The sequence below is a fragment of the Mirounga angustirostris genome, unplaced genomic scaffold, assembly GCF_029215605.1.
Source record: "Mirounga angustirostris isolate CCGP_5_RB_7025 unplaced genomic scaffold, mMirAng1.0.hap1 SCAF_8, whole genome shotgun sequence".
NCBI lineage: Eukaryota > Metazoa > Chordata > Mammalia > Carnivora > Phocidae > Mirounga > Mirounga angustirostris.
Genome location: NW_026991716.1, coordinates 94,390,089 through 94,415,186, shown reverse-complemented (window position 1 = coordinate 94,415,186; position 25,098 = coordinate 94,390,089). Strand labels below are relative to the sequence as shown.

Below are 25,098 nucleotides of genomic sequence, written 5' to 3'. Positions count from 1 at the left end.
GATCATCACTTCTCCGTGACTTCAAACACAAAGCTCTTCACCTCTGACTCCTTCTTCCATTGCCTCCTACCCCTCCCTTACTCATATTCACCTCTTTTCACCCTCATCTAGCCCCCCCCCCAGGAATTTAATTGCCCTTATTCTCTCAGTCAAGGAGGAAAACAGACTTGTGGTGGCCCTCAAATGTTAAACCCAGAATCTCAGGTAAAGACGGTTATATCAGGATCAAGAGCCAGACTGTCCAGGATCTTAGGAGAAGAGGTCTTATTTAGGGATAAGGGCTGACTCTGTCTTTGACCTCCCTTCTTTCCTACTCCCTACCTCCTTCCCCTTAAGCTTGGTTCAAGAAGCGAAAGAACTGGATGTTTTTAAATGTCCCCTTGTGAAATACAAATCAAAACCACAATGAGATACCACCTCACACCAGTCAGAATGGCTAAAATCAACAAGTCAGGAAACGACAGATGTTGGCAAGGATGTGGAGAAAGGAGAACCCTCTTACACTGTTGGCAGGAATGCAAGCTAGTGCAGCCATTCTGGAAAAGTGTGGAGGTTCCTCAAAATGTTGAAGATAGAACTACCCTATGACCAAGCAATCACACTACTGGGTATTTACCCCAAAGATACAAATGTAGTGATCCGAAGAAGCACCTGCACCTCAATGTTTATAAGAGCAATGTCCACAATAGCCAAACTATGGAAAGAACCCAGATGTCTATCAACAGCTGAATGGATAAAGAAGATGTGGTATATATATACAATGGAATATTACACAGCCATCAAAAAATGAAATCTTGGGCGCCTGGGTGGCTTAGTCATTAAGCGTCTGCCTTCGGCTCAGGTCATGATCCCAGGGTCCTGGGATCGAGTCCCACATCGGGCTCCCTGCTCGGCGGGAAGCCTGCTTCTCGTTCTCCCACTCCCCCTGCTTGTGTTCCTGCTCTCGCTATCTCTCTCTCTGTCATATAAATAAATAAAATCTTTAAAAAAAAATGAAATCTTGCCATTTGCAATGACATGGATAGAACTAGAGGGTATTATGCTAAGTGAAATAAGTCAATCAGAGAAAGATAATTATGAGAGGAAAGAATATTTCCTTTTATAGTTTTACTTTATTCTTTGAAGATGGTTTCCTTTATTAATTCATGAACTTCTTTTTTTTTTAAAGATTTTATTTTTTATTTATTTATTTGAGAGAGAGAGAATGAGAGAGAACACATGAGAGGGGATAGGGTCAGAGGGCAAAGCAGACTCCCTGCCGAGCAGGGAGCCCGATGCGGGACTCGATCCAGGGACTCCAGGATCATGACCTGAGCCAAAGGCAGTCGCTTAACCAACTGAGCCACCCAGGCGCCCTAATTCATGAACTTCTTAAACAACAAAATCATTTGGTGCCAAGTCTAGTGAAGAAGACAAATGTTTAAGAGGGAGACCAACCGTAAGAGACTCTTAATCACAGGAAACAAACTGAGGGTTGCTGGGGGGAGGGGGGATGGAGGGATGGGGTAACTGGGTGATGGGCATTAAGGAGGACATGTGATGTAATGAGCACTGAGTATTATATAAGACTGATGAATCACTGACCTGTACCTCTGAAACCAAGAATACATTATATGTTAATTAATTGAATTTAAATTAAAAAATGTTTCAAAAAAATCCCCTTATTAGTATAAGGTCTTCCTGGTGACATATATCTCATTGTGAAATGGCAATGGATAGGAAAAATGTGGCCATTTTCTCAACTCTGGCAGGATGCTAGCTGAGGAGTGTCACTGGTAGTTGCATGCCTGTCAGGGAATTCAGGGAGATCCATGCCATGATATGCTGTCTCTGTTTCTGATCGGTTTGGCCAACTCATTTTTTATTAGATTCTCCAGATCCTTATCTAAACAGGTTGAAAAGTTATAGAAGTTTTGGGGTGTGTGTGTGTGTGTTTGTGTGTGTGTACACATGCATGTACTTATGTGTTTGCTTCCAGCCAATCTGTAACTCATTTAGGTTTCACTTTCTCCCATACCCAGCCTGGGATGATGGACCATGGCAGTGCTTCCTCTCTAGCATTCTACTAAACTTCTTCATACCTTCGACTTTATGTATAATTTCTACAATTATCTTTAGGGGTGAAAATAATAGGATTATTATGCAGATTGGGCTCACTAAAAGTCATGCTCTCTTACTTCAACTGGGCCCTCTAGCTACGCGGTCATCCTTATATTCTTTTCTCATCGGTGGCCCTATGGCATTCCCCACAGTGATCCACCTCCTCACATGTCACTTCCATCTTGCATCTCACTAATGCAGGCATCTTCTCCCTCTCTTCTCTCTCTCTGAGACAGCCAGGGCCATGTACAAGTGAGCACATCTTATCCTTTTGTACCTGACAATTCTTATTCACCTAAAGGGAAGTGATGCCACTCTCCCTTTCTCAAAATTACTCCTTCAACTGGTTTCTTCATCCCATCCCCTCCTCTTTGGCCAGGGTCATCTGTTTCTCAAATTTACCCTTTCATATCTTCTATCTCTTCTTCTCCACTGCTTATTCCTCCCAGACCATAAACATATTGAGTCTTTCCATCTTAAATAAGCAAAGGAAATAAAACTCTTCCCTTAGAGCAACAAACAAACAATAGCAGATTATTCAAAAATGTGATAGCACCATTGTAAAGACAAATATCCAATAGGTTTGTGTAGAAATTGCCTTTCATTGCCAAACTTCAGGCCTATCTTATGTAGCAGCTATCTAGCTGGCTTCCCTGCCTCCAATCTCTCCCTCTTCCAATCCACCTTGCTGCCATATCAATCTTCCTAAAAAATACAACTTTGTATATATCACTTCCCTTATAGGATAAAGCACAAATTCCTTTGTCTGAAATTTATGGACATTCATAACTTTCTCTCTCCTCCCCCTTAAAAAAACTTCTCTTCCCCATATTTCCACATGAATCTTTTACTCCACCAAACTGGCCTTAAACACTCCACACAGTGTCTCCTCTGCATTGTTTTTTGTTTTTTGTTTTTTGTTTTTTAAAGATTTTATTTATTTATTTGAGAGAGAGAATGAGAGACAGAGAGCACGAGAGGGGAGAGGGTCAGAGGGAGAAGCAGACCCCCCGCTGAGCAGGGAGCCCGATGTGGGACTCGATCCCGGGACTCCAGGATCATGACCTGAGCCGAAGGCAGTCGCTTAACCAACTGAGCCACCCAGGCGCCCGTCCTCTGCATTGTTGTTCATGCTTCCCTCCTACATAATGTGCTTCCGTCTCCACCACCACTTCCCTGAGCCCCACGATTCCTTCAAACCCAGTTCAATTTCCTCCTCCTTCAAAAAGCCTTTCCCAAAAGAACGAACCCTGGGGGGACCACTTTGCCTCTAAACACTCACAATATTTAACAATTGTCCAGCTTATTGGTGTTTAGCACTAGAGTGTGCAGCTTTGCATTGGTATGTAGCGGTTAAGTATATGTCCCAGCAGCAATATCTTATATTATACCTCTTTATATCCCTCTTTTTAATTAGCATTTAATCTTTTTTATAACAAAAACAAACCTGGCTGGGTAATGAAGCCTTTATGGGGAGGGTCTCTGAAAAACTACCAAAGTAAATGTCTAAGGTCTACACACAGATAGTGAGTTGACCAGAAAGGCATGTTGGTTATTTCTTCCTGTTATACCTGGTAGAGGTTGATGTTGCTATAAATATTCTCCCAGATGTGGTCATAATTGCACTGATGCAAATCCTGGGAAGCCACGAAAGTTGGATGAGATGGAGCCAGCATGACTGTCTTTGCAGCATGGTCTTGGAGCACTTGCTTTACTCGCTCAGGCCTGGAAATCTCAAGTAGAACAAGAAGAAAAGGAATGGTTCAGTAAAGGGTTATTCCCTTCTTCTCAGCAAGAATTTAGTCATATATACACAAATAAGAAATAAGCCCCAGGTGGGGCTTTATTCAGTTAAAAAATAAAATCAGACTCAAACATCACGATTCCCTTTGGTATGTCCATCCATTCAACATTTTAAGTATTTATTTATTTATTATTTTTAATTTTATTATGTTATGTTAGTCACCATACAATACAGCATTAGTTTTTGATGTAGTGATCCACAATCCATTGTTTTCATATAACACCCAGTGCTCCATGCAGTATGTGCCCTCCTTAATACCCATCACGGGGCTAACCAATCCCCCCCCCCTCCAAAACCCTGCTTGTTTCTCAGGTCCATGGTCTCTCATGGTTCATCTCTCCCTCCAATTCCCCCCACCCATTTTTCCCTTCCTTCTCTTAATGTCCTCCATGTTATTCCTTATGTTCCACAAATAAGTGAAACCATATGATAATTGACTTTCTCTGCTTGACTTATTTCACTTAGCATAATCTCCTCCAGTCCCATCCATGTTGATGTAAAAGTTGGGTATTCATCTTTTCTGATGGCTGAGTAATATTCCATTGTATATGTGGATCACATTTTCTTTATCCATTCATCTGTTGAAGGACATCTCGGCTCTTTCCACAGTTTGGCTATTGCGGACATTGCTGCTATGAACATTGGGGTGCATATGGCCCTTCTTTTCACTACATCTGTGTCTTTGGGGTAAATACCCAGTAGTGCAATTGCTGGGTCAGAGGGTAGCTCTATTTTTAAATTTTTGAGGAACCTCCACACTGTTTTCCAAAGTGGCTGTACCAACGTGCATTCCCACCAACAGTGTAAGAGGGTTCCCCTTTCTCCACAACCTCTCCAACATTTGTTGTTTCTTTCCCTGTCCATTTTGGCCATTCTAACTGGTGTAAGGTGGTATCTCAGTGTGGTTTTGATTTGGATTTCCCTGATGGCTAATGATGATGAACATTTTTCCATGTGTCTGTTAGCCATTTGTATGTCTTCTTCAGAGAAGTGTCTGTTCATCTCTTCTGCCCACTTTTTGACTTGATTATTTGTTTTTTGAGTGTTGAGTTTGAGAAGTTCTTTATAGATTTTGGATACCAGCCCTTTATCTGTAGTGTCATTTGCAAATATCTTCTCCCATTCTGTGGGTTGCCTCTTTGTTTTGTTGACTGTTTCCACTGCTGTGCAGAAGCTTTTTATCTTGATGAAGTCCCAAAAGTTCATTTTTGCTTTTGTTTCACTAGCTTTTGGAGATGTATCTTGAAAGAAGTTGCTGTGGCCGATGTCAAAGAGGTTACTGCCTATGTTCTCCTCTAGGATTTGCATGGATTCCTGTCTCACATTGAGGTCTTTCATCCACTTTGAGTTTATCTTTGTGAATGATGTTAGAGAATGGTCGCGTTTCATTCTTCTGCATGTGGCTGTCCAATTTTCCCAGCACCATTTATTGAAGAGACTGTCTTTTTTCCACTGCATGTTTTTTCCTGCTTTGTCAAAGATTATTTGACCATAGAGTTGAGGGTCCATATCTGGGTTCTCTATTCTGTTCCATTGGTCTGTATGTCTGTTTTTGTGCCAGTACCATGCTGTCTTGGTGATCACTGCTTTGTAATATAGCTTGAAATTGGGCAACGTGATGCCCCCAGCTTTGTTTTTCTTTTTCAACATCTCCTTGGCGATTCGGGGTCTTTTCTGATTCCATACAAATTTAAGGATTGTTTGTTCCAGCACTTTGAAAAATGTCATTGGAATTTTGATTGGGATGGCATTGAAGGTATAGATTGCTCTGGGTAGCATAGACATTTTAACAATGTTTATTCTTCTGATCCATGAGCATGGAATATTTTTCCATCTTTTTGTGTCTTCTTCAATTTCTTTCATGAGTGTTTTGTAGTTCCTAGAGTATAGATCCTTTATCTCTTTGGTTAGGTTTATTCTGAGGTATCTTATGGTTTTTGGTGCTATTGTAAATGGAATCGTTTCTTTAATTTCTCTTTCAACAGTTGCGTTGTTAGTGTATAAGAAAGCAACTGATTTCTGTGCATTGATTTTGTATCCTGCCACATTACTGAATTGCTGGATGAGTTCTAGTAATTTGGGGGTGGAGTCTTTTGGGTTTTCCACATAAAGTATCATGTCGTCTGCAAAAAGAGAGAGTTTGACTTCTTCTTTGCCAATTTGAATACCTTTTATTTCTTTTTGTTGTCTGATTGCTGTTGCTAGGACTTCTAGTACTATGTTGAACAACAGTGGTGAGAGTGGGCACCCTTGACGTGTTCCTGTTCTTCAGGGAAAGGCTCTCAGCTTTTCCCCATTGAGGATGATATTCGCTGTGGGTTTTTCACAGATGGATTTTATGAGCTTGAGGAATGTTCCCTCTATCCCTATACTCTGGAGAGTTTTAATCAGGAAAGGATGTTGTATTTTGTCAAATGCTTTTTCTGCATCAATTGAGAGGACCATATGGTTCTTCTCCCTCCTCTTATTAATGTGTTCTATCACATTGATGGATTTGTGAATGTTGAACCACCCTTGCATCCCGGGGATAAATCCCACTTGGTCGTGGTGGATGATCCTTTTAATGTATTGTTAGATCCTAGTAGCTAGGATTTTATTGAGGATTTTGGAATCCATATTCATCAGGGATATCGGTCTGAAATTCTCCTTTATGATGGGGTCTTTGCCTGGTTTGGGGATTAAGGTAATGCTGGCCTCATAGAATGAGTTTGGAAGTTTTCCTTCTGTTTCTATTTTCTGAAACAGTTTCAGTAGAATAGGTATTATTTCTTCTTTGAATGTTTGGTAAAATTCCCCAGGGAATCCATCAGGCCCTGGACTCTTGTTTTTGGGGAGGTTTTTGATCACTGCTTCAATCTCGTTACTGGTTTTGGCCTATTCAGGTTGTCAATTTCTTCCTGTTTCAGTCTTGGCAGCTTATAGGTTTCCAGGAAGACCTTCATTTCATCCAGATTGCTCAGTTTATTGGCATATAGTTGTTGATAATAATTTCTAATAATTGTTTCTATTTCCTTGGTGTTGGTCGTGATCTCTCCCCTTTCATTCATAATTTTATTAACTTGGGTCCTTTCTCTCTTCTTTTGGATACGTCTGGCCAGTGGTTTATCAATCTTATTAATTCTTTCAAAGAACCAACTTCTAGTTTCATTGATCTGATCTACTGTGTTTCTGGTTTCTAATTCATTGATTTCTGCTCTAATTTTAATTATTTCTCTTCTAATGCATGGCTTTGGCATCGTTTGTTGCTTTTTCTCTAGTTCTTTAAGGTGTAGAGTTAGTCGGTGAATTCAGGATTTTTCTGTTTTTTTGAGTGAGGCTTGGATGGCTATGTATTTCCCCCTTAGGACCACCTTTGCAGTATCCCATAAGTTTTGGACCGATGTGTTTTCGTTCTCATTGATTTCCATGAATTGTTTAAGTTCTTCTTTGATTTCTTGGTTGACCCAAACATTCTTGAGCAGAGTGGTCTTTAGCTTCCAAGTGTTTGAATTTCTGCCAAATTTTTTCTTGTGATTGAGTTCCAGTTTTAGAGCATTGTGGTCTGAGAATATGCAGGGAATAATCTCAATCTTTTGGTATCGGTTGAGACCTGATTTGTGACCCAGTATATGGTCTATTCTGGAGAAAATTCCATGTGTGCTCGAGAAGAATGAGTATTCTGTTGTTTTAGGGTGGAATGTTCTGTAAATATCTATGAGGTCCATCTGGTCCAATGTATCATTCAAAGCTCTTGTTTCCTTGTTGATTTTCTGCTCAGATGATCTGTCCATTGCTGAGAGTGGAGTATTGAGGTCTCCTACAATTAACATATTGTTATCAATATGACTCTTTATTTTGGTTAACAGTTGGCTTATGTAGATGGCTGCTCCCATGTTGGGGGCATAGATATTTACAATTGTTAGATCTTCTTGTTGGATAGACCCTTTAAGAATTATATAGTGTCCTTCTGTGTCTCTTATTACAGACTTTAGTTTAAAATCTAATTTGTCTGATATAAGAATTACTACCCCAGCTTTCTTTTGAGGTCCGCTGGCATGGAAGATGGATCTCCATCCCTTCACTTTCAGTCTGGATGTCTCTTTAGGTTCAAAATGAGTCTCTTGTAGATAGCATATGGGTGGGTCCTGTCTTTTTATCCAATCTGCAACCCTGTGCCGTTTTATGGGAGCATTTAGGCCATTCACGTTGAGAGTGCTTATTGAAAGATATGAATTAATTGTCATCATGTTGCCTGTGAAGACGTTGTTTTTATAGATTGTCCCTGTAAATTTCTGTTGTAGATCATTCTTGGGGTCTTTCTCCTTTTATAGAACCCCCCTTAATATTTCTTGCAGGACCGGCTTAGTGGTCACATATTCTTTCAACTTCTGCTGGTCGTGGAAGCTCTGCATCTCTCCATCCATTCTAAATGAAAGCCTTGCCGGATAAAGTATTCTTGGCTGCATGTTCTTCTCATTTAGTACCCTGAATATGTCTTGCCAGGCCTTTCTGGCTTGCCAGGTCTCTGTGGATAGGTCTGACGTTATTCTGATGTTCCTCCCTCTGTACGTAAGGAATCTCTTCCCCCAACTGCCCTTAAGATGGTTTCCTTGGTTCTAAGATTTGCAAGTTTTACTATTACATGCCGGGGTGTTGGCCTGTTTTCCTTGATCTTAGGAGGGGTCCTCTCTGCCTCTAGGACTCGAATGTTTGTTTCATTCCCCAGATTAGGGAAGTTCTCAGCTTTGATTTGCTCAAATACATCTTCTAGCCCTCTCTCTCTCTCCACTCCCTCTGGGATTCCAATGATTCTGACATTGGAACGCCTCATGGTGTCACTTATTTCTCTGATTCTATTTTCATGGATTCTGAGTTGTTTTTCCCTGGCCTCCTCTTTTCCCTTTTTATCTATTATACTGTCTTCCAGATCGCTTATTCTCTCTTCTGTCTCAGTTACCCTAGCTGTTAGATTATCTAGATTGGACTGGATCTCATTGATAGCATTTTTAAGTTCTGCCAATTCACCTTTTATTTCTGCCCTTAGAGACTCTATGTTGCCAGTAATTGATTTCTCCATTCTAGCCATTGTCTTCACAATTGCTAGCCTGAATTCCATCTCCGACATCTTGGTTATATCTGCATCCATTTGTAAATCTGCAGCATAAGTCATAATCTCTGAGTCTTTTCTGTTTTGGGGGCTCCCCCTCCTAGTCATTCTGTTGATGGGTATTTGAGGGAATGTATACAGTCCAAATTATTGACCCGAACCCAAGCAAGATGCACCTGTTTTCTTGGGTCCGTAGGGTTGCTGGCCTCTTGTTTTCCCAGCCTGTCTTCTGGGGGAGGGGCCTGCCGTGCTGTTACTCAGGCAACCCTGTTTGGGCGGAGTTGCCCTGGGCCCCTGTGGCGGGGGATGGGCTCAGTGGGACTCAGTCTTTGGGGCTTTTGTTCTCTGGCGCCTTTCCCTGGCGGCTTTCCGCGTCTCTTCCGGGAGTCAGAGCAGAAGAGACCGTTTCCAACCCTCTGCCTCAGAGCAGAGAGACCTCAGTCTGTTCTTCAGTGAGCTCTCCAGGCCACACTGTCTCCGTTTCTGTCCATGCTGCTATAAACTGCAGCATCCTGGGTTGTGCGCCCCTCTGCAGCACTCCCAGTCCTGCCTCCAGGTCAGGGCACATCTCTGCCCTTTGTGCTTCTAAAACCACCAGCCGCTCCCAGTTCGTGCACACGGGCGCGCACGACTCCGCCACTTGGGGTCCTGTCCCGGGGACTGCAGTTCGCGTGTGCGCGACTCCGCTGCTCAGGGTTTCCACCCCGGAGGTTGCAGTTCACGGCGGGACCCCGGCGCACCAGGTTTCTGTCTCGGAGGCTGCAGTCCGCGTGCGCATGACCGTCGCTCCGGGTTTCTGTCCAGGTGGCTGCGGTTCGCTTGGGCGCGACCCCGCCGGTCTGGTCCTCCACCCCGGGGGCTGCCCTAAAGTCCTTTCCCAATGCTACCGGTCTGCGAGTCTGTGCCCGTCCTCAGCGGGCAAGGCTGTCACTCACCGGCGGTGTAGGATCCCCATGTCCAGGCACCCTCCCGCCTCCGTTTATCCTCCGATATCTGCCTGCAGAATCACGGCTCTCAGCTTCGTATCTCAAAACCAACCGCCTGTGATATTCTGTTTGTAGAGATCCAGATCTTCTTACATCTCAGGCTGGTTTCGTGGGTGCTCAGAGTGGTCTGGTAGATATCCAGCTCAATTCCAGGGACCAGTTGAAATAGGGTCCCCTACTCCTCCGCCATCTTCCCCCCCCAACCATTGTAAGTATTTAAATACACATAGCAGCTCATTTAAAATTCTGTGACAACCCTCTAAACACAATAGCAGATTGTACCCCCACAAGTGCGGTGGCACCAATAAAAAGATAAACACCCATCATTTTGGGTACAAACTCTGTTTGCTATTAGGAAGCTGCCAGCAGATGGAGGAAGAGGAAATTAAGTAGTATGAGGAAAGCACAGGATCTGTAAGGACACGGGCCTTGGCTTGTATCTCTGCTGAAATCCTGACTTCACCACACAGAGCAGGACAAGTCAATCTAATAAGAACACTAATGATGTCTCTCCCAGGATTGCTGCAAGAATGCCTGGCATGTAATAGGTACTGAATAAATGTTCCTTCTCTTCTGGAGGTAAAGGATCAAATAATAGTCGCAGAGTTGAATTTCAACAGCAGCGATACATGTATTATGGTATTTCAGTCATTTTAATATCACAAGGAACTTCAAATATCATTTAGTCCAATCCCTACCAAATCCTAATGGCATTTTTTTGCAGAAGTAGAAAAATTCATCCTAAAATTCATATGAAATCTCAAAGGACACCAAATAACCAATGTAATTTTGAAAAAGAAGAACAAAATTGGAGAACTCATATTTTCTGCTTTCAAACCATATTACAAAGCTACAGTAATCAAAATGGCATGGTATTGGAATAAATTGGGCATATAGACCACAGAATAGAATAGAGAGCCTAGAAATAAATGCTCGAGTATATGGTCAAATGATCTTAGACAAGAAAGTTAATACCATTCAACAGAGATGGGACAGTCTCTTCAACAAATGATTCTAGGAAAACAGGATATCCACGTGCAAAATAATGAAGTTAAATCTTTATCATCCACCATATACAATAAATTAACTCATAATGGATTAAAGATCTAAACATAAGACCTAAAACTACAAAACTCTTAGATAAAAACAGGGGAAAATCTTCATAACAATGAATTTGGCAATGATTTCTTGGATATGACACCAAATGCACAGGCAAAAAAAAGCAAAAATAGACAAATGTGACTATATAAAACTTTAAAACTTCTGTACATCAAAGTATACAATTAACAGAGTGAAAAGGCAGCTTATAGAATGAGGGAATATATTTGCAAATTATATATCTGATAAGGGGTTAATACCCAGAATATATAAAGAACTCCTACAGCTCAACAACAACAATAAAAATCAAATAACCCAATTAAAAAATGGTCAAAGGACTTCTATAGACATTTTTCCAAATATGATATACAAATGGCTGATAACCATATGAAAAGATTCTCAAAATCACTAATCATCAGAGAAATGCAAAGCAAAAACAAAATGAGATTATCTCCTCATCCATTAGGATGGCTAATAACAAGAAGGAGGAGGAGGAGGAAGGAAGGAAGGAAAGAAGGAAGGAAGGAAGGAAGGAAGGAAGGAAGGAAGGAAGGGAGGAAGGGAGGAAGGAAGGAAATAGCAAGTGCTGGTGAGAATGCAGGGAAATTGGAACCTTTGCTCACTGTTGGTAGTATTGCCAAATGCTGCAACTGCTATGGAAAATAGTATGGAGATTCCTCAAAAAATTAAAAACAGAATTACCTTATGATCTAGCAATTCTACTTCTGGGTTTATATCCATAAGATTTGTAAGCAGGATTTCAAAGAAGTATTTACATATCCATGTTCATAGCAGCATTATTCACAACAGCCATGAAGTGGAAGAAACCCAAATGTCCATCAACAAATAGATTTTTTAAAAACATGGTGGATATACACAAGGGAATATTATTCAGCCTTAAAAAGGAAGGAAATTCTGATATATCCTACAACACGGGTGAACCTGGGTGGGTAAAATAAGCCAGTCATAAAATGACAAATACTGTCTGATTTCACCAATAGGTGGTACCTAGAGTAGTCAAACTCATAGAGACAGAAATTAGAATGGTGGTCGCCAGGGACTAGGGGGAGGGAAGAATGAGGAGTTATTGTTTAATGGGTAAACAGTTTCAGTTTGCCAGATAAAGAATTCTGGAGATGGATGGTGGTGATGATTACCCAACAATATGGATGTACTTAATGCCACTGAACTATACACTTAAAAATAGTTAAAATAGTAAAGTTGATGTTATGTGTATTTTACCACCATTTAAGAAAAGAGGGGAAAAATAATATAAAGAGGTCCCATGTACTCTTCACTCCATTTCCCCCAATGTTAACATCTTGCAAAACCATACTACAGTATCACAACCTGGATATTGACTTTGATACAGTCAACTTATAGAAAAGATCCATCACCACAAAGATCCCTTATGTTGTTGTTCTTTTATAGCCATACTCCTTTCCCTTCCTCACCAGTCTCCCCTTAACCCTTACAATTCACGAATCTGTCCTCATTTCTCTACTTAGTCATTTCAAGAGCATTGTATAAATGAACTCCTACAGTCTTTATGGGACTGACTCTTTTTCACTCATAGAGTTCTCTGGATATTCATCCAGGCTCTTGGGTATATCACTAGTTTGTTCTTTTTTTACAGCTGACTGGTATTCTATGGTACGGGATGTACCATGATTAGTTTACTTGCCCCCTGAAATACATCTGTGTTGTTTCCATTTTTGGCTATTATGAATAAAGCTGGTAAAATGTTCGTGAAAAAAAAAATGGGGAGAGGAAATCTGGTCACATGCTACCACATGGATAGATCTTGAGGACATTGTCCTAAGTGAAATAAGCCAGTCATAAAAAGACTAATACTGTATGAGTCCACTTATATGAGGTATGTAAAGGTAGTCAAATTCAGAAACAGTAAGTAGAATGGTGGTTATTAGGGGCTGTGGGGAGGAGGAAGTAGGGAATTGTTGTTTAATAGGTACAGAGTTTCAGTTTGCCAAGATGAAAAAGTTCCAGTAGATTGGTTTCACAACAGTGCGAATATACTGAACACCGCTAAACTGTGCACTTAAAATGATTAAGATGAGAAATTTTATCCCATGTGCTTTTTACCACAGTAAAAATAAGATAATTTCATCCAGTATTTTTATTTCACAGATGAGGAAACAAACTCAAGGAGATTGTGCGATTAGATCAATATCACACAGAGACTTAGTGCCAAAGCTGAAAAAATTGTTACTTTCTATTGAAAATTAACAGTATTATAAAATTTTGGCAATTAGATTAGAAAGTTCCAAAAAAGTCTTCATAGAGAATCCATGGCTAACATTTCTTAAAAAGGAAAGAAAATTCAATTTTCTGAGAATGATTTTAGCAAGAATTTTATCTACAAGGGAAGATGGCAATTTTCTTACCTTCAAAAACTTTGCTTGGAGTTGCATTAATACATCTATTCTTCTCCGTTCTTTTAGTTTGGTCAAAATCTTCTTTTGCCAAGGATCACATTTTGGCTTAATCTAGTGGACAAACATGTTCACACAAAGTACAACATAACAGAATAGTTCTCAATAAAAGTTGCAAGCAAAGAGATTCAAGGACCTTCTGAAATGGGATTTAGCCTTAGCGCTAGAAAGTTTGTTACAGCCTGTGAAGTCTTGGAAAGGGTCTTCATGGGTCCATGGATCCATGGAGGGAGATGGCAGGGCAGTTCCTGTTGGTGCCTGGCCTATGAGATGCATTAGCTTCATCTGCGATGACACAGCACCATCCATGAGCAGGAGGGACCCTAAATCCATCAGCGTAGGACACCACACTTGACTTATAGGGCAAGAGAAGTTCTCCTTCAAAGACTCCACATGTAAAATTTTACCTTACCCGTTAACAGGGCATATTTCAAAATTTAGTTCTATAGCTCTGAATACATCAATATACTTATAACTTTCAAACTTAAATCTAGCTCTAAGCTCCAGTATGTGATATCCAACTATCTCCTTGATATCTATAGGTGGAAGGCAAATGTAAAAATCTAGAACAGAAAGTCTGGCTTTCCCTATACCAATCACCTATTTGCTCAAGCCCCATTACTTAGGAGTAATCTTTGATTTCTCTCCTTTCCTTCCATTCATCTTTATCACGTAAGACTTTTCTTTCCTACACAATATAGCTGATCCTCATTATTCATGGATTTTGTATTTGCAAATTTTTCTCACTAAAATTTATTTGTAACCCCAAAATCAATCCTGGCAGATCTATTCTGGTTATTCATGGGTATGCAAAAAATGGTGAAAAATTTGAATCACCCAACTCCACATTCCAGCTGAGGTCATACAAGGCAACATTCAACCTTCTTTTTCAGCTTTCATTCTATAAACAAGTGTCCTTTTTGTGGTCTAGTTAATGATATGTTTCTATATTTTTGTGTGTTTTGTTGGTGAATTCGATGTTTAAAGTGGCCCCTAAGTGTAGTGCTGAAGTGTTGCCTAGTGTTCCTAAGTACAGGAAGACTGTGATATGTCTTATGGAAGAAATATTTATGTTTGATACGCTTTGGGCATGAGTCATAGTGGTATTGGCCATAAGATCAATGTTAATGAATCAAAAACATGTATTAAAGTATATTTAAACAGAAATACACATAAAGCAAGGTTATGTATCCATCAGTTAATGAACCTAACCTTGTATTTCCCCTAGGAGAGATGGCTCAGTATTTGTTAATTCAATGTTTGTGGCAACTTTATAGAAGAGCTGCCCCAAACAATGAGGATCAATTATACTTACCACTACCCAAAATCACCTTGTTTAATCTGCTTACTTGTGCATTGTTTGTGAATTGCATATCTCCAGAACCAAGGGTCATTCCTGACACACAGTATATACTCAGTGAATAGTTTTTGACTCAAAAGCTGGATTTATACAACTCAATTATACCCTTGAGTGTTATTCTTGGTTCTAGCCAAGTAGCCAAGATCACTAACAAGAAGAATGGAGTTCTGACCCAACAGAGAGTACAGGAGTATGGGGACTTTCCAGAGAAGGCAGGTCAACATGGCTAACTTCAACGTAGACCCAAGGCAGGAAGGAGCTGCGGGAACCTGGTGTACAAGGCCAGGCACCTACCCTTGGTCCCAGGGGACAGTTTGCTTAGGGCATTGAAGAGAGGGGACAATAGGAATGTGACAGACCTGGTGCTGCCAGGTTGCCTGGCCTGCTTGGAGGATACTTTGTGACAGGTGACTGTCACCACAGGTCTCCTTACCTTTATAAAGGAAGTCCAGTTAGCTCTCTTTTTCAAGGCCATACCAGGTCCCGCCAAACCCAAATTCTCCACTTTAGCTATCTCCGCGTCATAATCTGGAAATGTTTGCATTCTCTGTTGCTCCATGAAGATGCTTTGAAATTTTAGGGAAACCTAAATAGGATTAAGAAGAGAGTAAAGTCTCTTCTAAAGAGAAGTAAAGTCTTTACTCTAAAGAGAGTAAAGTCTCTTCTAAAGAAAAGTCTCAGATTGTAGGCCATTTCAAAAACAGCAATTGATTGCCTTTGAGACAGTCTTGAAGTTAAACTAATTCATAAAACATAACTCTGACAGTAACAGGCGTTGAATGTATACAGCTGTGAGGCACGTGTATGCAGTCAGCTCATTACCATAGTTGTGTGTGTATGTTACTTGTTCTGAATATCTGCTCCAAAGATTGGAAATTGTGTAATATATTTATTTATATGTGTTTTGAGATGGACCCTAAATGGGAAGCAAATTTGTCCACCATTAGAAATACATTCACTTTTTCTGGCCACCTGATAAACTTGAAAATCTAAAGGTTAGATAAATCCTTGTTCCAGAATTCTAACCAGGATGTTGCTAGAGAGAAGGTTCCAAATGCTGGGACCTGTTAAAACTCTTTAAGGTACCTCAGCCAATTCCTTCACCTCTCATTTTCTGACTGAGGCTAATAGTGTTTTCTGTGACATAAATTTTCTCCTGCCAAATGTAGAACACTTCTTCCTTCCTTCTCTAGAGTGGGCCCAGGCTTACTGAGCCTGTGATAGCACCTTCCTCATTGCACTGGCCACAGTACATCATGATTTCCCTACAACCTGGTGAACTTCTTGAGGGCACAGACTATGAATCTCAAGAACCAACCACATGGTGATGGCTGCACAACAATGTGTTTGTAATTAATTCCACTAAACTGTGCATTTATGAATGGTTAAAATGGTCAGTCTTATATATATTTTATTACACATACACACACACATGCACAGAGATCCTACCACAATGCTGGCACATACTAGGGCCTTAACAAAGGTTTCTGGAATGAGAGAGCAAGTTTAATGAGTCAGAGAGCTAAAGATTCTTCCAGTTAATGCTGGTACCTTGTGGGCTGTGCTATCCAATGTTCTTGCCCCTAGCCACATGTGGCTGTTTAACATTTAAATTTGAATCATTAAAATTAAATAAAATTTAAAATTTAGTTCTTCTGTTACACTGCCCACATTTCAAATGCTCAATAGCTGCATGGTTAACATACTGAACCGTGCAGATTCAGATCATGTTCATCAATGCAGGAAGATCAGACAGTGCTAGCCTAGGGCTAGGGTGGTCAAGTTTTTCTTAAAGGGCCAGATAGTAAATATTTTAGCCTTTGCAGACCATACATAGGTCTCTGTTGCAACTACTCAACTCTGCAGTTGTGGTATGAAAGCAGTCAAAGATAATATGTAAATGAATGGGTATGGGTGAATTCCAATAAAACTTTATTTTAAAAAACAAAACAAAACAGGTGGTGGACTGCAGGTTATACTTTGCTTATCCTGCTCTAAGGAATTAGAGAACCAGAATAAATAGTACCCAAATATAAGAACTCTTCCTACGCATTAAAACAAACAAACAAACAAACAAACTGTGCACAAGCATTGCACATAATAGTATTATAAGAAAGTCAGAAGTGGAAACTATCACTATATAAGGAAACAAGCTATTCTTTGGAGAGAAGTTTGCTCAACAGCCTCATGTTTTTTTGTTATCATTGACGATAGTCTACTGTGTTATAATTTATTTGTATTTATTTTGACTCTTTTAAAACACCATCGTATTCCAATTCCAGTTTTCATCTATCATAACACTTGCTGATAATGAGGGTAAGTATACTCGCATAGAAGCGCTGTGTTGTAGAGGCGCCTGGGTGGCTAGTGCCTACAGCATCTGACTCTTGGTTTCAGCTCAGGTCATGATCTCATGGTCATGAGATTGAGCCTCTGTTGGGCTCTGCACTCATCTCAGAGTCTTTTTCAGATTCTCTCTCCCTCTTCCTCCTGCTCACACTTGTTTGCTCTCTCAAATAAACAAATAAAATCTTAAAAAAAAAAAAGCACTCTTCTGTAGATAGTGCTGCTGGAGATAATGAAAAGAAAGGCAAGAGCTAAAACATCATCACCTTCAAAGAAACTGGAGGACATGTGATACCACCGGTTTCAGGGAGTGTAAAGAGCCTGTGTTACATACAGAAATAATCCTAGTAAAATCATGTGGAATAAGCACACATGGAAGTGAAACCTGAATGTCAAGGCAAGTGGTGATAGAGAAGACAGTGGCTCCTTCTTACACAAAGAGCATTCAAAAACATTCAGATTTGATTTTTGCCTGTTTGGCTAAATCAGTTTACTACTTTTACCTAGCAAATATATATACTTGCAAATATTATATACCCAGAGCTAGAGAAATATCTTTATTGTGGATGCTTTGGCTGAAAACTTTATATTATAAACTTGAAACTGTCTATACATAATCCTATTTTTCCCTTTGAAATAAGTTTTAACATGGCTTTTTTTTTTTTTAAAGATTTTACTTATTCATTTGAGACACAGAGATACAGAGAGAGAGAGCATGAGCAGGGGGAGAGGCAGAAGGAGAGGGAGAAGCAGGCTCCCCACTGAGCCAGGAGCCCGAGGTGGGGCTTGATCCCAGGACCCTGGGATCATGACCTGAGCCGAAGGCAGACGCTTAACCATCTGAGCCACCCAGGCGCCCCTTAACATGGCTTTTGTTAATATGAGGCTTTTTTAAAGGAAGTGCAACACTGTGTTATAGCAGAGCAGACTGCATGACTTGAAAAATCACTATGCAATATAAACTGTATTGAATATATAAAGCATTTTGCCAGTAGGAGAGCTATTACAACACATTGTGAGAATCAAAGGGCTCGAGACTCTAGACAACCCCATTATGCAACTCTGCCAAATCTTGGCTACATTTACATCATCTACTACGGACTCTAACCTACTTTTTTCTTTAAATTCTGCAGAAAAATCAATCCTGCAATCCGTCTGTGTTGTATATTCAAGGGTCTCAGTTCTCTTAACAGAGGGGAGGTTCAACTGCCAATCTAAATCTCACCTATTACTATTATATTTTATCACTCTAGAAACAATTGTGGCAGAAGAGATATCCAACTTTGTGGCGAATAGTAGTGTTTTCTTTCATGAACACCTATCTTTGTATAAGAAAGAGTCCATCAAGTACCAAGTTAAAAAGTTCCATTTCCTGAGCAGGATCTCTCAGCTCTTCCACGTCATAGGGGATATTGAAATGGGAGAGCAGGAGCCCCAGCTGAGGTGTCAGTTCTTCTCTTTCAGTCGTGTGTTGGGGCAGGAAAAAAACAGCTTCTGTTCTTGTCAGCCCTAAAACAATCCAAAATCAAGAGCATGAAGACCAGTAAACACTAGTCGGGGAGAGAAAATGGAGTGTCCTTTGAGATGAAATTGAGGCAGGATCTCCTCTGCTGACAGGGCCATTCTGCTTTGTCCAACCTTCTCTGCTATAATTTACAGATTGCACCACACTGGGCCACACCTATCTGACAAACATTTGATGCTGGATTTCTGGGGGAGGGAGCAAAACCACTCACCTTCAAGGGCCTATAGGAGAAACACAACAGACCCTTTGAAGAATGACTTAGTGGGAGGAGAACTACCCATAGTCCTTTGTGGTAAACTAAGAGCATGATTTATAAATTAAACAACAAATTAGAAGAAGGTGAGAGCCTTTATCTCCTTTTGCCTGACTCACTTCTGTTCATTTTTAAGGACCCAATTTGGACTCCCTTCTTTTGAGATGCCTTCCCTAATTCCCCACAACTAGGTTGGCTGTCTCTTCAGGTGCTCCTGTGTCACTCTGTACATATCCTAAGCAAATATGTCACTCAGAGTAGAAATCTAATTAGGTTTCTTAGTCATCTATAACACAAGATAAGGACAGGAAGAACATTAAATTGATTCAGATAAGGAAATTATTTTTCAAATATGTAATACTCAAACTGAAAGAGATCTTAGATATCACTTAATCTGCAAGGTTTATTTTGGAGATGAATAAATTGAAGCCCAACGAGATGAAATGACCTAAACATGCAGGCCCACAGTGAAGCCCTGACAGAAACACATCTAGAACCCAGTACTCCCAACTTCAAGTTCATTGCTTCTTTTCCTCTCTCTTTATTTGCCAGTTATAAGGATGGAGATAATAATGGCTAAGAAAAGTGCATATTTTTTTCATCAGAAAGTATTAAATATTTGTTTATTAAGAAGATATAACTTCTTGGTATATAGAAAAATTTCAAGCAAGATCAAGTGACAAAATAACACATGTGCAAAGCCACAATCTTCTTTCTCCACATTACCTTAGGGGAAAGAAGACTAATTTCTTACCTGAAATGCTGGTATCCACCGAGCCTGGAGATGCAGAACCCTGGTTGTTAGGGTTCGTGTCATTGACACAGACCTTTTCATTCTCCTGACCAGCCTCAGTGACTTCATCGACAGCTACACTCAGCACTTTGGAGATGGGCAAGTACTGGAGGGACTACAGAAAAGCATCACCAAGAGGCCAAATGTCAACTCTACTCTCACAGAAGCTTCTAGACTTAGGTTCAGGGGCAGCCCTTTGCTTTGATAAAGGAACCTGATAGTTGGGCCTGATAGTAAACTGCTCAAACATGGGGTGCTAAATCTAGATCTGAGAGACCTGTTGCAGTCACCAATGTTAAGCAACCTTAACCTCCAAGTGGGTCTACACTGATCAAGCATTCCTAATGGACAAGACACTGTGTGAGGTGCTAGGGATACCAAGAAGAATTAAGCCATGGACCAACCTCAAAGAGTTTACAGTTTAGTGGGGAACGGAGACTTATGAACAGAGTGTTATTATACCACATGACCGGGGAGAGAGGATTCAGAGGTAGACACCATAGTGACTGACTGGGGAAGGGGTGAAGTTAGGATGGTGGCCAGGTTTCTGGTTTGGGTAACTTCGTGGATGGTGGTATCACTGAGATAAGCCATAGAGGAGTAGGAAAAGGTTTAGGTGGCAAAATAATAATCTTTCTAAAATGAAAATAGGATCACATCACTCATTTCTGATGCCTTTGGCCTGGGTTAGGGCTTCTCTTCTGTGACTCTCTTTACTCTGTGCTTATACTTATTCTATTCTTTCTTACCACATTGTATTTCCATTAACTATTTGCTTGCCCATTTTCCTACCAACCTGGGACCCAGTTACTTTTCAGCAAAGACCGTATTTTTGCTTCATGGCCCTGGACATTTACCTGGCATATATTAGACCCTCATTAGATATTGCTGAATAAAAAAGTGGATCTAAATTGGACTTCATAAATTCTCAACAAGATGATGAAAACAAGAACTTGCAGAGTGAGTATGAAATAATACAACAGAGACATCTTTGAGAAAACTAGATTAATGGAGTGGTTTCATTAGAGCAAGATTTCAAAAGAAAAAGTTTTAAAAGGTTTCAAAGAAAAAAGCTAGTGTCTCATTATTTTCCTGTCATTTGTAGGGTAAGTAGAATACAGAAACAGTGACAATCCAAAAGTAGGTGCAGGTATGAAAAAACAATGCTGACCATCATGGGAGGGTACCACACCATCACATAATTATGTTTCACATACCTGTAAGTAGTGGTGAATAGTCCTGAGTGAGTGTAGGTGACACACAAACCACTTTGTGTAAATAGTCAGGTCTTCCTGTGTCACTAAGTTAGAAGGATTGTTTTTTCCCATTAGGAAGTTTTCCCGTGCAACAGACAATCTTTCAGCTCTCTGAACGGCATCATTATACTCCTGCATAATGTAGGCAACTTGTTTCTAAGAGTAATGCAGAGACAGAACATGGTTATTTGCAAGCCTTATTCTCTTGTGTCATTTGCTTCCAAGCATAGGGTAATGCTGTTTGGGGGCCAAATAAGAGGCTCTTGGAATATCAAAGTACTTTCACATTCTGAATTTGACTGACAATAGCAGCAGTTACATTCTTAGGAGAAAGAGACTTCAGAAAAGAGTCAGTGCATACAGATGTTTGGTAACTGAAGGTGGCTTCTTAGCTTTTTATCTATAGCAGAGGAAGCCAAATCCACGAAGAAAAATGCATTTTCTATCATACAAAGGTTCCTTCAAATCTCATCCTTAAAAATAGGTGCCATTATCTTCTGCCACAGGCAAAAGAGGCAAATAGGTGCTTCCATTAGTTTCTTTCCCATCTTTAGCCATGACTTAAAAAAACGGACAAGATACATTGTTGGTAATAATGTAAACTGGTACAGCCATTATGGAAAACAGTATGGAGATTCCTCAAAAAATTAAAAATAGGAATACCATATAATCTAGCAATCCCACTTCCTGGTACATATCTGAAGAAAACAAATCAGTATATCAAAGAGGTATCTGTATTCCTGTGTCCACTGCAACATTATCCCCACTAGCCAAAATATGGAAACAACCTAAGAGTCTGTTTATGGATGAATGGATTAAGAACATGTGGCATATATATATACATATATATTTATAATTGAATATATGAATATGAATATTATTCAGTTATGAGGAATAAAGAAAAAAGGAAAGAAGGAAATCCTAACACTTGTGACATTAAGAATGGACCTGGAGGACATTATGCGAGACAGAGAAAGATAAATACTGTATGATTACATGACAAATTAAAAAAATGTTAAACTCATAGATGCAGAGAGTAAAACAGTGGTTACCAGGGGCTAGAGAGTGGGGAAATATTGGTCAAAAGGATACAAATTTGTAGTTATGTAGGATGAATAAGTCTAGAGATCTAATATACAGGTATGATGACTATACTTAATAATATGTATTGATAGGCTTATTGACCATTTTGTTTCTTAATAAAAAAAGAGCCCAAAGGTTCTGTTCCTAGGCTTCCTACCTTGTAAAGAGGATAAAGTTGCTCCATAATCTTACTGTGCTGGCAAAACCTCTTCCATCTAAGCATGTGTGAATATTTACTCTGGGCCAGCTGGGTAATTCTCTCTGTATAATACTTTAACAGAAACAACAATAAAAATTAACACTTAGAATACAATTATAGTAGAAAGACTGAATTAAGATGTAAGAACACTAACAATAGGAAAATCAGTCTCTGGTTGTTTCAGAAAGATAGATTTTTCTACATGAAGATCATAAAATTAAGAAACCTGGCTCAAGATACCATTAAATTTTAAATAAAGCAAGTATGTATTTCTAAATCTATATGATCTGTTGCCAATCTAACAGATTATAGTTTCGTTTATCAATTAATGAACAATTAACAGTGATATAAAAGCCTATACAATTGTCTAAGGCTAAGCTCAAAATTTCTTAAAAACTGAAGTTATGAGACTAAAAAATACAAAGCACATTACAGGTAAGATTATAACTTTTAATCTTAGACCAGAAATTTCATTTAGATTTAAAAATAGTTAAATAAACCAACCATTTAGATGTTTTATTTCCAATAATAAATATAATAATGGCTATGATGGAATAAGTAGGATCAGACTCATCCTTCCATCATACACCACTAGAAAACAGGACAAAATAAACAAGACAACTATTTTCTGACCAAGACAACACACAGTGCAGGACTGTGGTCCTTGAGAGAAAGGAAACAAATGAAATGAGCCCTACAATCACCTTGGTTTTCTGCCTGAAATAGGCAGTTTCTGAACCAGGGAGTAAGAAAGGGAATCCCAAGCAGAGCACAATGGTCTCTCTGGGTTAAGGAGAAAGAAATTGATGCTTAGGAGGCTGAGTCAGCTGGAGTTTGCAGGGCACAGGACTGGAAAGGGGGATAGTATACAGAGAAAGGGCTACAGAAATCTGCACAGAGATCTCAAACTCAGCACTATTGACATCTGGGACTGGACAATTCTTTGTGGCGGGGGCTGTCCTGTGCATAGTTGGATGTTTAGCAGCATCCCTGGCCTCTTCCCACTATATGCCAGTAGCAATCCACTCCCAAATTGTGACAACCCAAAATGTCTCCAGACTTCACCAAATGTCCACCATCTCCAGTCTCCCCTTCTCTCCCCTGAGAATCACTGATATACACAAAAGAATGAAGAGTGCTAGAATGATAGGGAAAGAGAATCTTGGATGAAGATAATGACAAAACTTTAACTTGCAAATATAATCTCAATGTCTTTTATTTCTTTGTGATTCATTTATTCATTCATTGCTAACTAGTTGCTAATGAACTAATTTGTATGCATAATGAGGATATAACTTCTAACAAAAGAACAAAGAATTTTGAAAATCAAAACAATACATGCCTATTATAAGAAATTTAGAAAATATATAGAAGTAAAAAAAGGAAATTCGTTGTTCTGCCATCCAAAGACAGTGATTGCTAACATTTTGATCAATGTCCATCAAGTGGTTTTTCTATATATTATGTGACCATTATTATGACACACACAGACATGTTAGTTTTTGTTCACTAACATTACATAAAAACAATAATTCCTTATGCTAAAAAATGTTTATTGGCAGAACAATATTCTATCAAGTCTCATACTGTTTTTCCTAACTCTTTCCCCTAGCGTTAGATATGTAAGCACTTTTGATTTTTTCACTTTTATTATAATGCTGCAATAATAATCCTTATAGAAAACATTTCTACCACATTTTGAGTTATTTTATAAAAAGGTATTTCCATAAATATCTTCCCTAGCTAAGCCAACAGCTTTTTGAGGACTGAGACTTTCTTAGTATTGTATTTCCTCATAATACCAGCACAGGGAGTAATTGATAGAACATCAATTGTTTAAGATTTTATTTATTTATTTGAGAGAGAAAGAATGAGAGAGAGCACATGAGAGGGGGGAGGGTCAGAGGGAGAAGCAGACTCCCTGCCGAGCAGGGAGCCCGAAAAATCAATTGTTTAGTAACTATAACTAAACCGAACTGAACTATGATATGGGTCTCTGACAAAGAACAGAATTTACAATAATCAAGTTCTGCAAACTACACAGGTAGAGAAAATCCTACCCTAGCCAAAGGATATACCAGAAAGCCAACTTTGTTCATACATTTCTATTAATTTCCAGATCTGTTTTTCAGGTTGCAACATGACTTACCTGCAACAGAAGCAAAAGTAAATTTTCAGGAGTGTACTCTCTTCTTAGGCAGCTCTCTAGCTCCCTCTGCATGACATCTGCTTGAACAACAAGGGACTTTGACTCAGCCACCTGAACCCAGGGCAACAGAGCAGGCAAACAAAAAGAAGTAAGGAAGTAAAATTATCATTGTTTATGACAGCAAATGACATACAACACATTATACTGTTATACCTCAGTTACAATATAACAAATTTTAATATCACAAATCAAGAAACTGTAAAATTTTAAAACATCACAAAAAGTAAGTATCTCCAAAGAAGTAGTGGCCTGCTCTGATCTAGTAGTGAGTATTGGGCTGTTTTGTTCTCATAACACTGTCAATAACATCAGCTGGTTGTTTGCAAAAATAAAATTTTCCTGCTAAATGTTTCCAAAAAGTTAGCAAAATCCAACATATGTTGTATTACAATACAGTTGTGTATTACAATTACACACTCCTACTCACCTGTAAAGTTTTCTTTAGAGCCAGTTCCCTTTCTCTTCTAAAGTAAGAAATGTCCTTTGGTATTCGAACAGAGCTGTAGAAAGATTTATGCAATAGATGCTGTAATTATAGAAACTGTCA

At 39.4% G+C, this 25,098-nt stretch overlaps 1 protein-coding gene across 1 annotated transcript in view; it reads right to left on the bottom strand.

The window, feature by feature from the left end:
* Positions 1-24,592, bottom strand: part of LOC123836491 (uncharacterized) — a 55,869-nt gene extending 31,277 nt beyond the window's left edge. Inside the window, exons 1-8 of the mRNA XM_064597967.1 lie at positions 24,492-24,592; positions 22,301-22,414; positions 21,022-21,216; positions 19,766-19,919; positions 18,585-18,742; positions 15,321-15,473; positions 13,480-13,581; positions 3,672-3,833 (exon numbers count right to left, since the gene is read on the bottom strand). Of these exons, the coding sequence (XP_064454037.1) occupies positions 3,672-3,833; positions 13,480-13,581; positions 15,321-15,473; positions 18,585-18,742; positions 19,766-19,919; positions 21,022-21,216; positions 22,301-22,414; positions 24,492-24,563 (1,110 nt within the window). The 5' untranslated portion in view covers positions 24,564-24,592. The remainder of the gene's footprint in view (positions 1-3,671; positions 3,834-13,479; positions 13,582-15,320; positions 15,474-18,584; positions 18,743-19,765; positions 19,920-21,021; positions 21,217-22,300; positions 22,415-24,491) is intronic.
* Positions 24,593-25,098: the final 506 nt, after the last annotated feature.